This window comes from Cornus florida, unplaced genomic scaffold (genome assembly GCF_030987335.1).
Source record: "Cornus florida cultivar Cherokee Brave unplaced genomic scaffold, ASM3098733v1 CherokeeBrave_3.0.0_Hap2_Chr02, whole genome shotgun sequence".
NCBI lineage: Eukaryota > Viridiplantae > Streptophyta > Magnoliopsida > Cornales > Cornaceae > Cornus > Cornus florida.
In genome coordinates, this window is record NW_026775572.1 from 7858220 (window position 1) to 7873151 (window position 14932).

At 34.1% G+C, this 14932-nt stretch overlaps 2 protein-coding genes across 2 annotated transcripts; one reads left to right on the forward strand and one right to left on the reverse strand.

Moving 5' to 3' along the window:
- The first annotated feature begins 4724 nt into the window (after positions 1-4724).
- LOC132293426 (fasciclin-like arabinogalactan protein 11) lies at positions 4725-5660 on the forward strand. The gene has a single exon (XM_059790910.1). It carries the CDS (start codon positions 4846-4848, stop codon positions 5572-5574), a length of 729 nt encoding a protein of 242 aa, XP_059646893.1. The 5' UTR covers positions 4725-4845; the 3' UTR covers positions 5575-5660.
- A 647-nt stretch (positions 5661-6307) lies between these two features.
- LOC132293427 (dnaJ protein P58IPK homolog) lies at positions 6308-14000 on the reverse strand. The gene is made up of 9 exons (XM_059790911.1): positions 13702-14000; positions 11753-11918; positions 10739-10940; positions 10436-10596; positions 10215-10308; positions 9896-10108; positions 9640-9720; positions 7799-8017; positions 6308-6797 (listed from the first exon to the last, which is right to left on the reverse strand). The coding sequence occupies exons 1-9, from the start codon at positions 13832-13834 to the stop codon at positions 6624-6626; spliced, it is 1443 nt and encodes a 480-aa protein (XP_059646894.1). The 5' UTR covers positions 13835-14000; the 3' UTR covers positions 6308-6623.
- Between the last annotated feature and the right edge of the window lie 932 nt (positions 14001-14932).

The following is a 14932-nucleotide window of genomic DNA, read 5'->3' on the forward strand; positions in this document are numbered from 1 at the left end:
TGGCGCTCAACCCATTCATCTAGTAGGAATCTGTGTTTGATCTGAGCCCATGACTCTGGCACGTGTCGCTTCATAATTTAAGATACTAACTGTACAAGTGTCGTGCTCTTATTGGCAGGAAAACTTGTCCCTCCACAGGAAGTGCAGAGAAGTTTCTTAAATTGTGTGCCCAAAAGTAGTAAAATTTATTTTTTTATTTATTTTAAATTATGAACACATAAATGAAGTATTGGACAAATGTTGGAGGAGTATACACCTTCGTGAAATGTCCGTGCTTTCAAAACACTTCCCTCATGCACACATCTGTGTTCCAACAGAGTTGGGCCTTTCAGAATCAAGAGAGTGAATCTATATGTACATATTTTTTTGGTCTCCAACCTTGAGGAGATGGACTTGGGAACTAAGAGCAGCTCCATTAGTGCAGCCTTTGCGAATGGCTCACTTTTTGTGTGCCTATTTTTTTTTTTTTTTTTAGGTCCAGAACACTGCTTCTAAAGGCATGTTTGGCTGAAATAAAAGCTAAAATTGAAATTTTTGGCTTATTTTAATCTCTCTTTTTTAAAAAAAAATAATTGAACTAAAGTTAAGGCACTGTTTGGCTGACACAAACAGTGCCTTAAAGGCTTTTTTGGGTAAAAAAAGAAGTTTAAATTTTTTTTTTTTAAAAAAAGTGATTTTTTTCCCTTTTCAAAATTTTCAATGTTCCTATTGACATTATAACTGTTTTATGTACTGTTTGACTAATCCAAACAGTGTCTTAACGGCTATATTGGCTAACCAAACAAATTTTTTTTTTTTTTTATTTGTTTTCCCTAACAAATTGAAATTTATTTTAAAATACGATTTTTTTATTAAAAAAAATTGTGTCTTTGTTTTCACTATAAATTAATAAATCAAATGATATTAGATATTGTATTGTTTACAAAATTTCATACATATTGGCTAAATAATTTAATCAACAAACAACCAACAGGCTGTGACCTAGCGGTACTAGACTCCTACGTCCCAAAGGGAGGTCAAGAGTTTGAACTTCAGTGGAGGCAGTGTGTGTGAGTCCCAACTAGGAAAAAAAAAAAACAAAACAAAACAAAACAAAACAAAACAAAACAAACAAACAAACAATTTAATTATTTATTTCAAAATAAATCATTACACAATAAATATTTCATTACATAAACTTCATAACAATTTAAAAATAAAATAATGCAACATAAATTAAATACGTTCTTCACAAAAGCGGTTCCACAAAAAATAATTTTTATTTTAAATATTAAAATATTAATATTTTTGGATAGCGAAGATGCATCATTGGAATACATGCGATAGCTAAAATTTGAAAATTCTAAAACGCTGACGTGGGCATGGAAAATGGTGACGTGACTATTGAAAAATGCTGATGTGGCAAATTCGGAGAGCCTAAATCCGAAGAGCCCATTGAAAATGCTCTGAGGAGATCCAAATATACTCTTTTGATATTTTATTGGGCCCAACCCAATTCCCATTGTGTGGATTGTCTACCAAGAAACGCATGGGAGAAGGCCAATTCATATGCTTTCTAATCTTTGGAGTGTTTTACTTAAAAATAAGGGAAATACTTTTTCATGCCTTAATATTAGAAAGGATTTTCTTAAGGTATCATTGAAGTATTTTCTTAAAATTTCGGAAATATCAATTAGATCACGCTTTGGAAAACGGGGCATGACAATTTATTAAAATGCATTTCATGGTGTGTTGCTAGAGTTTTGACTCGAAACTGTTATACTGAAAATTTTATATTATAATTGGATTTTGATTAATTGCGCATCAACAAAGTTATATGAAGTTGAAATTGAGAGTTGGAGTCACTTCGGTGAAAAGGTTAGTCGATGGTTTGACCACCATTTGATCGGAGAGGGTTGGGGTCACGGTGGCCACTCTAGGAGCGGATGCACTGCAAAATCCTTGACCTGCAAATATTGAATCCGCCAAGATTGCGGGTGAGTTTCCCTCAAAAAAACGGCCATTTGCTTGGTAAAAACACCCAAAACCACATTGTATACCCCTTGTGGGCGTATTTGAGAGTTGGGGCCACTGGTGCGAAAGATTGGATAAAAGACTGGAATTTCTATTGAAAATGAGATATGAAAATTATGGACGGTTGTTGAATTATTTTAACAGGAATTACGGTTACTTCTCCCACAAATGTTAGCATTAATAATGACGTAAAGGGGTGCATATTTTTGTAAATAATGTGCAACTAGATTTTTCAACTACTACCGTTAAGACGTATGCAAATTTCAGAATAGTTTTCATTTGGGCATGAACATCCAGATTGACAGATTTTGGGGGCTGTGAATTGATTAAAATAGAATAAACCCATCTTTTTTGAAAGGAACACAAGTGAATCACAAGTTTCATATGTGATGTGAGGTAGGATGAGAATATATAAATTATGATGGACATTATGAAAATTTCAGTCTTGCTAAGTGGTTAGTTATAAAATCGTGGCCGAATTTTCTTTTAGCATAGATAGGGTTTTTTTTTTAAGAATTTCTTTTTCTAATGCATGTTCAAATAGATGTCTTCTTCGGTTTAGTCTTGATCTTCTATAAATCTTTTTCTTAACTTGTATCAATGAAATATGCCGGTTTAATATATATAAAAATCAAATACCTAATGGTGTTGGATGTTGTCTGTTAATCTTTCGGGGTATGCCCAGGGGCACTTGCCCCTGGCCCGCTCATTGTACATATAATATTTTTTTATATATGTTATATATATATATATATATATATATATATATATATATAGAATTTTTTATATAATGTCTTCCTAAATTATTAGTTTTAAAAATTTTCTTTTATTTTTTCCTAATTTACTCTTCAAATTCCTTAAAAAAAAAAAAAAAAAACTGTTAAAATTTTCTTATTAAATTAAATTTTAATTTTTTCCTTTTTAAGTTGTTATTTTTCTTTTTTCTTTTTTCTTATTTTTTTTCCCTTCTACTCTATACTAAAATCCTTGCTCCACCAGTCCACCCAGCTGCCAATTGTTTTGATAGAATGCCTCTGCATGAATATACTCATTTAGGTCATTTAGGTCTCTATGAAAAGGGCATAAACTGAGTTTAATGAGGGATATTGACAAACTTAAAACTTGATGAATTCAAGTATATGATGAGATCAAACTGGGTATTTAGAATTAGGAAAGATGATTGGCAATTTATTCAATGTTTTTCTAATTTCAGAGGCTTGTCCAAACATAAAGGCCAACATCATATGCTAAACATGATTTGAGATTATAAAAGCATGGATTTGAGATCAAAATTTATTGCATTAGCACCTGACAAACATGAATAAGTAAAAGAGTAATGTCCAATTTTCTTAGTTTAGAAAACAATTTTTAATTACTATAAAGCAAACTATTTTGTAGTTTTCCCAGCAAAGTAGATTTTTAAACTGAGAAAAGTTTTAAAATATTTTGTTATCATTCTCTCTTTTTCGAGAGTTACAAAAGAAAGGTTTCTGCACAAGTTAGACTATCTACATTTTTCAACTATAAAAATTAATAATTTCCATACATCCAGACAATGTGCGCCATTTTTTTTTTTGGTAATAGTGAGAGTGATCCCACCTCTCCATAATACAATTTTCAATGATCATGCCCCACAACCTCAATAGAAAATAAATTTAATTCATGTAACAACACTTTCTAATTTCATACGCATCTAGTTAGACCGATCAAAGCACTTTAATTAATGTTGCTTGGGGGCAAATGAGCTTCTTCTACTCGATTTATAGGTAAAAGGGACTTACAATAAATAACTGTGATTGCACTAGTGTCATCAATTTAACAGTTAAAAAAATTTAGAATTAAATTCTAAAATACTCCAAAGAGAATATTTATATCATGCTAGACAAATCTAAAGAGTTATATATAAGTATATACAACTCTACATAACTCTAAACAAGTGTAGAGAGTTGTAAAATATCCGTACTATGCAAACTATCCATATCATTGTCTGTAATGACATTAGGGATCTTGGTCTTGTTTTCTTCTTTCTTGTATAGAGCATTGTCAGACCTTGCTATAACCCTAGTTGTACAGAGAAGGTTATTTATGCTGTAATGGCCATTTAGCTGCGAATTAGAACTTTCAACACACCATAGAAGCAGTCAAATAATTAAGTTTAGCAATAACAATTAAGATATGCACCATGTATTTCTTAACAATATAGGTATGTCCAAAAACAAAACACAGAAAAAGTGACAGCTTATCACAACAACAATTACCATTAAAGGTGACCATGTTTTACATGAACACCATGGAGATGTTGTGTACTAAATGGTCATCTCACATGAAGTCCAAAAACCTTCTTGTTTCCAATCACAAGCATACTTAATTCAACATGTTATTGTAGATTATGTTGATTACAAAGGGACCCATGAGAAGAGGAAACTATTATAATTACCTGAACATCATCATTAAAGTGATCTTGCCCTTGTTTCAAGCACTTGAAGATGAAGCTTTCTTCATAAGGCTATTCCAAGCAACAATAGAAGGAAAAAAAAAAGAAGAAGACATGTGAATCATAACCACAAGACCACAATTGCCTACACTCAAATACCCAGCTGTGTTTTTCTTCCCTTGCTTAACAAAGCAGTATGAACTTTTAACATTATAAAATACTCTCTACCTTATGAAGAAAGATCTGTAGTACCTTAAAATGCACCTTTTACCTAACTGTCACAATCATTTCCCATTTCAATTCCCTCAATAAAAAGCCCATAATCCATCCTAACAGCTTCAGAAAACACACTAGTTGTTTCAAACACACTCCATACTGAAAAACATAGTCCAAGCAAAATGTTGAAGCCTCTTCTCTCACCACTCTCTCTTCTGGTGCTGTTCTTCTTCCTCCATTGCACCACGACTTTCGCTCAATCCCCTGCACAATCTCCGGCACCATCAGCTCCAACCAACATCACTTCAATCTTTGAGAAGGCCGGCCAATTTACTACTCTGATTCGGCTACTAAAAAGCACCCAGGTGGGTGATCAACTCAACACACAGCTGAAAAACTCGAACCAAGGCCTAACTATATTTGCACCAACTGATAATGCCTTTGCTAACCTAAAATCAGGCACTCTCAACTCACTCAGTGATCAGCAAAAAGTCCAGCTAATACAATTTCATATCCTCCCTTCTTTCCTCTCCATGTCTCAGTTCCAAACTGTTAGCAACCCAGTGCGTACACAGGCCGGTGATAGTCAGTCCCCACTAAATGTCACCACGTCAGGGAATCAAGTGAACATAACAACTGGGGTTGTCAATGCAGCAGTGGCCAACACAATATATACAGATACCAAGCTAGCTGTGTATCAGGTGGATCAGGTACTCCTTCCATTGGATCTTTTCGGGACTCCAGCACCGGCTCCATCAAAGCCCAGAAAGAAAGCTTCTGATGCTTCTTCAAGTTCTGATGATGGTGATAATTCTGCTGATTCTTCTCCTGCTATCTGTCTGAATCATGGCGGGCTAAATGTCATATTCTTTACAGTTTCAGTTACTGCAGCACTTCTTTTATGCTTATGAGTTTGAGAGTAACTGATGGTGATTGGATTTTTGTACTAATGCTGCTATGATCTTCATTAAATTAAATCATTTCCTTCAAATATAAACCTCTCTCTCTCTCTCTCTCTCTCTCTCTCTCTATATATATATATATATACATATCAAAAACAAAAACTTAGCCATCATCCACATAAGATTCTATTATTAACTAGTAATTTGAAGTAAAAGTTTTGCAAAGTGCAGAAATTCAAAGAGACCCCTGCACTGCAACATTTTTGAATTGAAACAGCTGGTGCTCAAAAGACAATTTGCAAAAATCCAGTTCCATATGATTGTTTTTAGTTGGCTATCATGAAAAGTTGAAACATATCATCTTCATCCTCTAATCCAAACTTCAATCACCAATTCCACAAAATAAAGGGGTAAGAAACAAATAATCACGTAATAGAACATGTTTGCTGACTGCATGTATCTGTTCAACAATAGAAGTTTTAAAGATAGGTTGGACTTGAACAGAAAATGCAATTCTTTAAAAAGTACAATCAAGATGAGAAAAAGTTTCATGTCAGCGCAATCAGCTACCCGAAAGTGACCCATTTGGTTTCTGATTCTGTCAAACAATTCATTAATATAAAACATTACCTACCCATACACTTGTTAATGGTTAAATGCCAGAGAATCTTTCCTTCATATGCTACCTTGTAGTAAACATAATACCACATAAAGTTCCAACTACTGGGCTAAGTTTACTTGCTTTCTCATTTGAAAATAAAATGAATTCAATTATCTAAACCAGATTGAATACATGGTCTGCTGGAGTACAGAATGCATCATAGAAAATTATATGAAACTGTAGATATAATCAAACGAGGGCTCATCTATCTCAGTCATTTCACCGTAAACAGCAAAACTTTCCCCCAAGGGAAGTACAATTTTGTTCTTAAAAACATCTTAAAAATGGCCAACCACCGCATACCCATTAGCAGTTAGTCACATAGGAGTTGGGCTACTCGAGGAAACAGCAGCACTTCATAACTTCTTTTGTAAAATAATCCCAAAGTACACGCATGTCAAAAATGGAATCCGCCGCCGCCGCCGCCGCCAGGAAACCCTCCGTCGAAGTGAAATGTGAACTGCTGTCCCCCTCCACCAAATGGATTAAATCCACCACCACCCATCCCCATACCCTCTTCAAGGTCTTCACCTCTGTCAAATCTGGTACGTTTTTCTTCATCCCCAAGAACCTGTAAATCACACGTGTGAGACTTGAAAATTACATGTCCTTGGGCAAATTTCCAAACAGAAGCAAAATGGTTCTAAGTGCAAAAAGTAAAGGACCAACAAAGTATATATCATGAATACGAAGTCACTTGTCAATATATGCTACTAGGTCCAAGAAATTATAAACATAAGCAAGAAATATGAACACCGGAGAAAAACAAAACACAATAGGATTTTAATCATACTGTATGTTGAGTTATTTGTAGGAAATTATTTTTGCGAGGTTTTAGTAGTTTAGTTGTTGGAATTGGTTTTGATTGAAGAAAGAGAGAAAAGAACAAAAATAAAATAAAATAAAGGTCCCAATGTCAGAAATGTAGGGAAAAGAAGAAACAAATGACCTCCAAAGCCATACTTATTTATCCAAATCTATAAAGATGATTGTAAAAGCAAATTTTGGTTTGCTGTTTGGTGGAAGAAAGCGCACTGTCAAAGGGTTTTAAATTTTGAACTTCCGCAGGAAATATTGGTTTGATGTGTGATGTTTTCATTAAAGTAAATCACAGGAACAATTAGAGAATAGAGAATGGTAAAAATGTTAATAAATATTTGCAGAAGAGATGAAAGCGACATATAGATACCTCAGATTTCATAATAGTACAAGAAGATAAATTATGATGAACAATGAATTAAAGACAAAAATTATGGCCCTCAAATAGCAAAACAGCCAATCAAAATTTGGAGCAGCCAAACTCAAAACACTAGTAAAGCTTTAGCTGAGTTGAGCTAAATTCAAAATAAGATGGATTTGTAGGGCACTTTTTTTTTTTTTTCACCGATTAGCATTATGATTCCACCAGAAGCCAAAATCACACTAGTATCATAGTATGGTCTCAAGATCATCCAATAATCAAAGAAGCTTTTGTCAACAGAAAGCAGAAAAACACATTTGCAGATTGAGAACCAAACACAGGAAGACAGTAATAAACAATAAATAAATAAAGACTGATTTTACTTAATCAACCTCATATGCAGCAGCAATTTCTCGGAATTTGGCCTCTGCTTCTTCTCTGTTGTCAACGTTCTTGTCTGGGTGCCACTGCAAAGCAAGCTTCTTGTAAGCCCGCTTAATCTCCGATATAGATGCAGTCTTTGAAACTCCCAAAATTTTGTACCAGTCCTTCCTTTTGCTCAACTTCAAAGATTTCTCAGCCCTCATCAATGCTTCACGAATATTCATATCCTGTTGTATAGGCATGTACAATTATTCGAACTTCACAAGTCTTGATACACAACAACTGAAACTTCAAAAGATAAAGCACTAAAATTGAAATCTAAATCATGTTATATGAGACTCACTTAAATACATGAATATAAGTTTTTCCACTAAATGCCACATATCATCTACTTGAGGTTTAATTGGCTGGTGATACTACGCCAGAAAAAAACATGGAATCGCCGCGGTACTAAAGACTTTCTTGAACAATATTTACAGGTGGAAATTAAATCGAAACCATATCAGGCTCACAAGTTAGTCTATCTTACAATTAAAAAAATACTAAAAGTTAAATGATTACCCAATCATGGGCATCTAAGTTGTTGCTGAAGCTCCAGTGAGCTGAGCCAAACCAAGTATGATGTGTTTGGCTCAGCTTGATATAATTTTTCCTTTGTTCAAGCACTGCTCAAGCTTGTTTTAACAAATCTACATCGGAGTTGGCATGAGAAATATAAAACCAGCTCAACATCAACTCAGGTCAGCTAGTCAAGACCATCACTAGTGCAGATTTCTCACTTTACCAAGCTTAACAAAAGAAACAGCTCCCTCCATGTTTTATAGTATGTTTAGTATCTTATCCGCAAGAATAGAAAGAGAATAAGAAGCCTGATAAGAGCCAAGTACATGCTTTATGCCATGCTTGGAGAAATTAAGTCTAGGCTTGCTTAACAAAAAAGTTTCAGACAGAGACTTGGACTTGCTCTTTTACAATTCAAACAAGCTGGAGTTGAGCTACGAGCTTTTTAATAATCCAATCTTGTGCAGATCATGAGTGACTCTACTCATATACAGCATGGTGATTATCAACCAGAAAGATAAGAGTCAAACATCCAGCCCATAAAATACCATCAATCAACATCCAAAAGTAATTTAATACTAACGATTTTAGAAAATACTGAATCATAAGGTTTATCAACTCCACACAGGGTCAAGGCAAGCCGTTCTTTTAGAATATAATTAATCAAAAAACAAAAGGTTACTAAAACCCCAATGCACAAGGGTAAGAAAGCACCATCGTAGTACAACAGATAGAAAAGGCAAAAGATAGATCAAAGATGCTCCTCAAAAAGAATGAGAACATTAAAAATCAGGTAAATCTCAATGCCATCAACCATATTTCTTCTGATAGAATTTATTTAACAGTGGAGTTCCAAACCAAAAACTTGTGTTGAGAGCTCATCATTCAAACCTGTAATTTTTATTCCATTGCCAACAATAACAGAAAGGAAAAAAACATCTATCAGAAAAGCTAATTCATATATACTTTTAGTATATGATAATCTCAACCTTCTGGATTCAAAGAGAAACACCAGTAAATTAAAATGTCAAACCCGTTAATCAAATTTATTAAACTTTCTATAGAATGATGATATAGTCCAGAGAAACATCAACTTTTTCCTACATATATTCATTCTATTTATATGTGGGAGAACAACCACTTAAAAATTTTTGAAACGTTTTATGCAACAAATTGTTGATTAAGCACAATTATAACAGCCTGCAAAAACCAATGCCATGAAAACTCACAATTAATTTTATTTTTATAAAACTTTTTTCTTTTTCAAAAAATCAAATTTAGGACAAACCTGAGGTGATTTTTCAGCTGCGGATTTTAGATCACCCACAGCTCCCTCCCATTCCTCGGTCAGAAGTTTGGCTTCCCCCCTCTGTAAGACATAGTCTCCAGTTAAAGAAGGTATATGCAATCAAATAAAGCTTTAAGCACTTTAGTCTCATCTTGTTACAAAATACAGTTATCAAATATAATCATGAACAGACAATTCTATGAACATTCATAATGTTTTTGGAGAAATATTAGGAAAAAAAGAAACAAAAGAAAACCTGAACCAAAGCTTCAACAAGCTCCCCATCAATGTTAAGTGCTTCAGTGCAACTATTTACAGCATCCTTTCCCCTGCCAAGCTTCACCAATACCTTACACAAACCAAGATAAAGGTGGACATTGTGTGCAACGTGGTTAGGATCCAATGCAATGGCTCCTCTGTAGTCCTCCACTGCCAGACGGAGCTTACCCTTATTTTCATTATCTTCTGCCTGCATAAAAGCTTCCAGTATTAAATACACAATCAAGATGGACCAAATTATATGGTAACATGGGATAGCATCGTTATGCTCCAAAAAAAGCTTCACGAGATTTTACACTTTTAGTCTTCTTGAGTAAATTCTTCAATCCAAAATATGCTTTCTTCAATTCACTATGCTCTGGATCCAGGCGGAGACCTTTTTGGAAATGCCTGAGAACAATATTGAAAACGTTACACGTTTATGATATCTTGCAAGGTATTTAGAAGATGTGTTGTTGGGTTGATTTATTTGCTTCTTTGCTCTTTAATTGACAAAGCATGTTATTGTTGAACAAACCTTAAAGCAACATCATGATCAGCTAAATAATAGTAAGCACGACCGCGTAGAAGCAACGCCTCTAAATTATTCTCGTCTTCTTTGAGCATAAAACCTGTCTCAGAGATAACAGCTGAATAATCTTTAGCAGCTAACAATAACTTGAACTTGAGGAGTTTGGCCTGCAACAAAGAAACAAACAATGCATCGAGCGAGTTCAACTTATTGAAGCCAGAGTCTAATAAATAACTTTAAAATAAAAACGAAATAAATGGATAACAGTATTCAAATAAATGATGATGATCATTATGATATAATGAATACCTTTGAACATGCAGGAGAAAAAACAAGCACAACTTTATCAATATAATCCAACGATTTTGTAAAGTCGCCTGAATCAAAGAGATTAGCAGCTGTATCCAGAGCACTCTGAGCCTGAAACAATTGAGAAAGCTCCTTCTTTGCAGCTGAATTTTTAGGTTTCATCTCCAGAAACTTTTTGTAGTTTTTCTCTGAATCCTCATATCTACAATAGCCAAAAATCACCTGAATCATATAATATTCCAATCAGATATAAATGAAATGGAGTGGAGTTCAACACAAATAACATTCCACAAGCACGCAATAGAGATTGCTGTACTATAGAGTGGAAGGAAATGCCAAAATCAACCACAAAAGCAAAAATTAGAGGAGAAGATATATAACAGAGCTATGAGTGGGAGAAAGGACCACAACAAATAGCGTAGTACATCCATTGGCCATGGTTAAGTAGAAAAAAACAACTCGAAAATCAGTACCACAAAACACATGGCTAGTAAAATTGTCCAATCAATTTTGCAATGATATAATAAATACTGAAAGTGCAACCAAAAGATGAAACGCACACTTCCATATAAGCTTACTTTGGGAGCATTGAGGAAGTGTACTTCAAACATGCAATCTGGGTTCCTTATTAATAAATTAATAATGTTTGTCATAGGGGGAGAACAAACATAAAGTCCACCAAGTTTGACAATTTAAATGGCTTTCAGTTGCTAAGGTTAGAAGGACAAGCAGGTGGCTTTTAAACTAAAACAATTATGCCCTTTCCTTCTGATTTAGAAACAGAATCATCAACAACATCTTCATGCACGGTGTATACGATATTTGAATATTTCTAGTCTTGATACATCTAAAATAACAACTCTCAATATCAAATGACTAAAGAATCATAGAACTTAAAAAGAAAAATTAATAAATAAACAATATATATATATATATATATATATATATATATGAACTTCAAGTTTTTGTGAAAAGCAAAATATTTCTCCTTGATTTTCAGGGACTTGAAAGAACCTGCACAACTGACGGAGAATAGATGCTCGATGCCAATATGCTTCTGAAAGTGCTGGATCTGCCTCTATAGCAGCATTAAGATCATCAAGTGCCTCACTATAACGTTTCACCTTTATACTTTGTGAAACTCTCTCAAACAATTCAGCGGTATCACCAGGTTTTCCATCTGTACATGCAAAATATAAAAAAGCTCATCAAGTTCCAACGAAACTAAATAAAGACAAAAGTCCATAAACTCGTTGACATGCTAACAAAAATTCAGTGGTGCCACTTTAATCCCATAGATAACACAACCCATATAAGTTGCAACAGAATCCACCAAAAAGACAAAAGAGAAATGAGTAATAAAATTTTAATAATATCAATTAATAACCTGCCCAAGTAAAGGCATAAGAGATTTCTAGTCCCCCATAAGGGGCAATTGTGGGTGTATGTCTTACACTAAAAAAAAAAAAAAAAGAACCATAAAAGATTTACGAAAGAATAATTAGGGATGGCAATTGTGCCCAACTCAGCAGGTTTCCAGTTTCCACCCACCCCTAATGGGACGGGGATGGGATGCTATAAAACAGGGTAGAGGCAGGTTTGCGTATTTAAAGTAAAACCCGAACCGGATTAAGGTGAGGTCAGGACTCCAGAATAGGCTCTTCTCTAGTGACGCCATAGTCAGCATCTGGTCAAGGCGACATCCGGTCATGAGCTCAAATCTCTAACTCCAAAAGTATCATTGTTATCAAAAGTCTCTCCCAAGAAGATGCCAGCAATTTGGTACTAGGAAGCAAATCTCACTCTCTCTATATCTATATATACACATCTCTTTGGTTTTCAACTTTAGGACAAACAACCAAGATTTGTTTGATTTTTGTGTTAACTACTGTAGAGAAACAGTACAATATGGGGTGGGAATGGGGTTATTGCCGCAATTGATAAACAGGGATGGGAAGACGAGTTGAAACCTGTCCCCAATTCAGGACGGGGTATTAGCAAACGGGATAGAGCCCCATTGCCATCCCTAAGCATGATAGTTGACATCTATGAGATGAATATATGTCTTCCACAACAAATTCCCAATTTCCTGTCCCATTAATATAAATCTCATTTAGGAAAATAATAATAATATCAATCCCGTTTTGTATATAAAGTGAGTTCTTTTATGTAGAAAAAAGAGACCATAGGTGTTGGCATCGGCAACATAAGAATTTTATACTGCCAAGACTAAAGCACTGTTTCTTCTTTTTCTTTTCCTTTACCCTCTTCATTTTCTTTTTACCATTTACACTTGGACCCAGAAACTACTCAAGCATACAACAATGCCCTACATAAAGCACTAAAAAATGCTATCAATTTTCTTCAGGCGCTTATCTTTATGTAATTGCAGTACACAAATCGCAGTTATATAATAGCCACACTCACATTGGGCACTTCAATGAACATCCTAAAGTCAAAAAAAAAAAAAAGAAGAACAAATCTCAGGAATGCACTAACAAAAACTGGTTTTATATCTTTTCAAAATGTTCCAAATTAGATTGGCTGAAGTTGACCTTCTCAATAGCTCATATACATCCACATAAAAGATATTACAAGAATATAATTAGGCAAAAGAAAAAGAACAAAATTGCATCAGAGATTGTCTCTCTTTTTCAAGAATCGGGAAAGAATTACGAGAAAACATAATCAGACATGAAACTATGCAAGAGTAAAAAAGAAAATATTCATCAGTTATGGACTTCCGAAGTTTTCTACAGGCTCTATGCTTCAAGAATCAATAACCATAAAATTTGACAAGAAGAAAACATCAGAGTCCACACCCAGATCGAAAGATATAAATTTCATTTAAATACATACATTTAAGCACATATATGATGCATATATAAACCAAGAATTATGAGTGAAAACAATACGAAGAGTAAGAGCAATAGAAAACAACAGATCGAAGTACGCATTATTACCTAGGGCAGAGACGAGTGGTTGGAGGAGAAGGAATTGGCAGGCGAAGACGAAATGGAGAATGAATACGGTGAAAACGAGTCCCCTCCAAGCTACCAAATCCATGGCCGGCGCAAAACCTAGAAGATTCACCATTTGTCTCTTCGTCGATTATATATACGTTTGTGCACAGAACAGGTTTTATAGATGACTAAAATGGGGAAGAAATTAAAGGGCCAAAAGCATAGCAGAGAGTTTGAAGAAGACGATGATGTGTGTGACGAGTTTGTTCCGAGTTTTAACCCAACACGGTTCTCTACTCTTTCCGTTCAAGGAAGAGGGTATAAGGATGCACATGTCATTCCACGTTACAAAAACCTATCATTGTGCTACACGTGTTGATATGACTCTAGGTTTCCCGCAGCAAATCCTATGGAGCATTGCCACGTGGAAACTGAATTTCTTTTCATTGTTTTCGCTCATTCCTTGCATTGCCACGTGGAAATAAATTATTAGAGGGTGATGTGATTCAAAAGTTCAATTAAAATTCTCCAATTGAAAAATTAAATTTATAAGAGTTTTAATAGAGGATACTTCAAAGAAATGTAAATATAAAATTTAATAAATATCCTCAGAATCCTCTAATAATTTTTCAAGAAAATAATTATTTTTATTTTGTCTAGTAAACGAATCAGCACGCCCGGACTTGTACCACTGTTTGTATAATTTTAATTAATGGTCTAGTGATTACATGAAATTAAATAAAATAAACTATAATGACAATTTAGTAAACAACATAGTAAATAAACACTGAAAAAATTAATATTTTGATTTTATTAAGAAGTTAAGAGTAATGTCAATCGGCAAATGAATATTACTAAAGAATGTAGCTTGGGTGAGTAGAAAATAACATATTTGTAAGATGTCAAAATTCAAAAATGTGGGATGGATAAGAAGCAAGTGTGACAAAATGCAAAATAATAAAATTCAAAAATACACATATTTATTGAACAATATTGAAAATAAGTTTGAAAATATTAGGTTAATTTAATGATCTTAATGCTCCGTTTGATGGAAGGGAAAAAATTGGATGGAAGAAAAGACGGAAAGGATGAGATATAGGTAATAGATTTTGTCCGATTGGATGAAAGAAAAAAGAAGAAGATGACAACCTATTTTATTCGTTACGAGAGGAGAGAAGACATAACTTCAAATTATTTTTATCATTATACCAATCCCTATTTTTACTTCTCA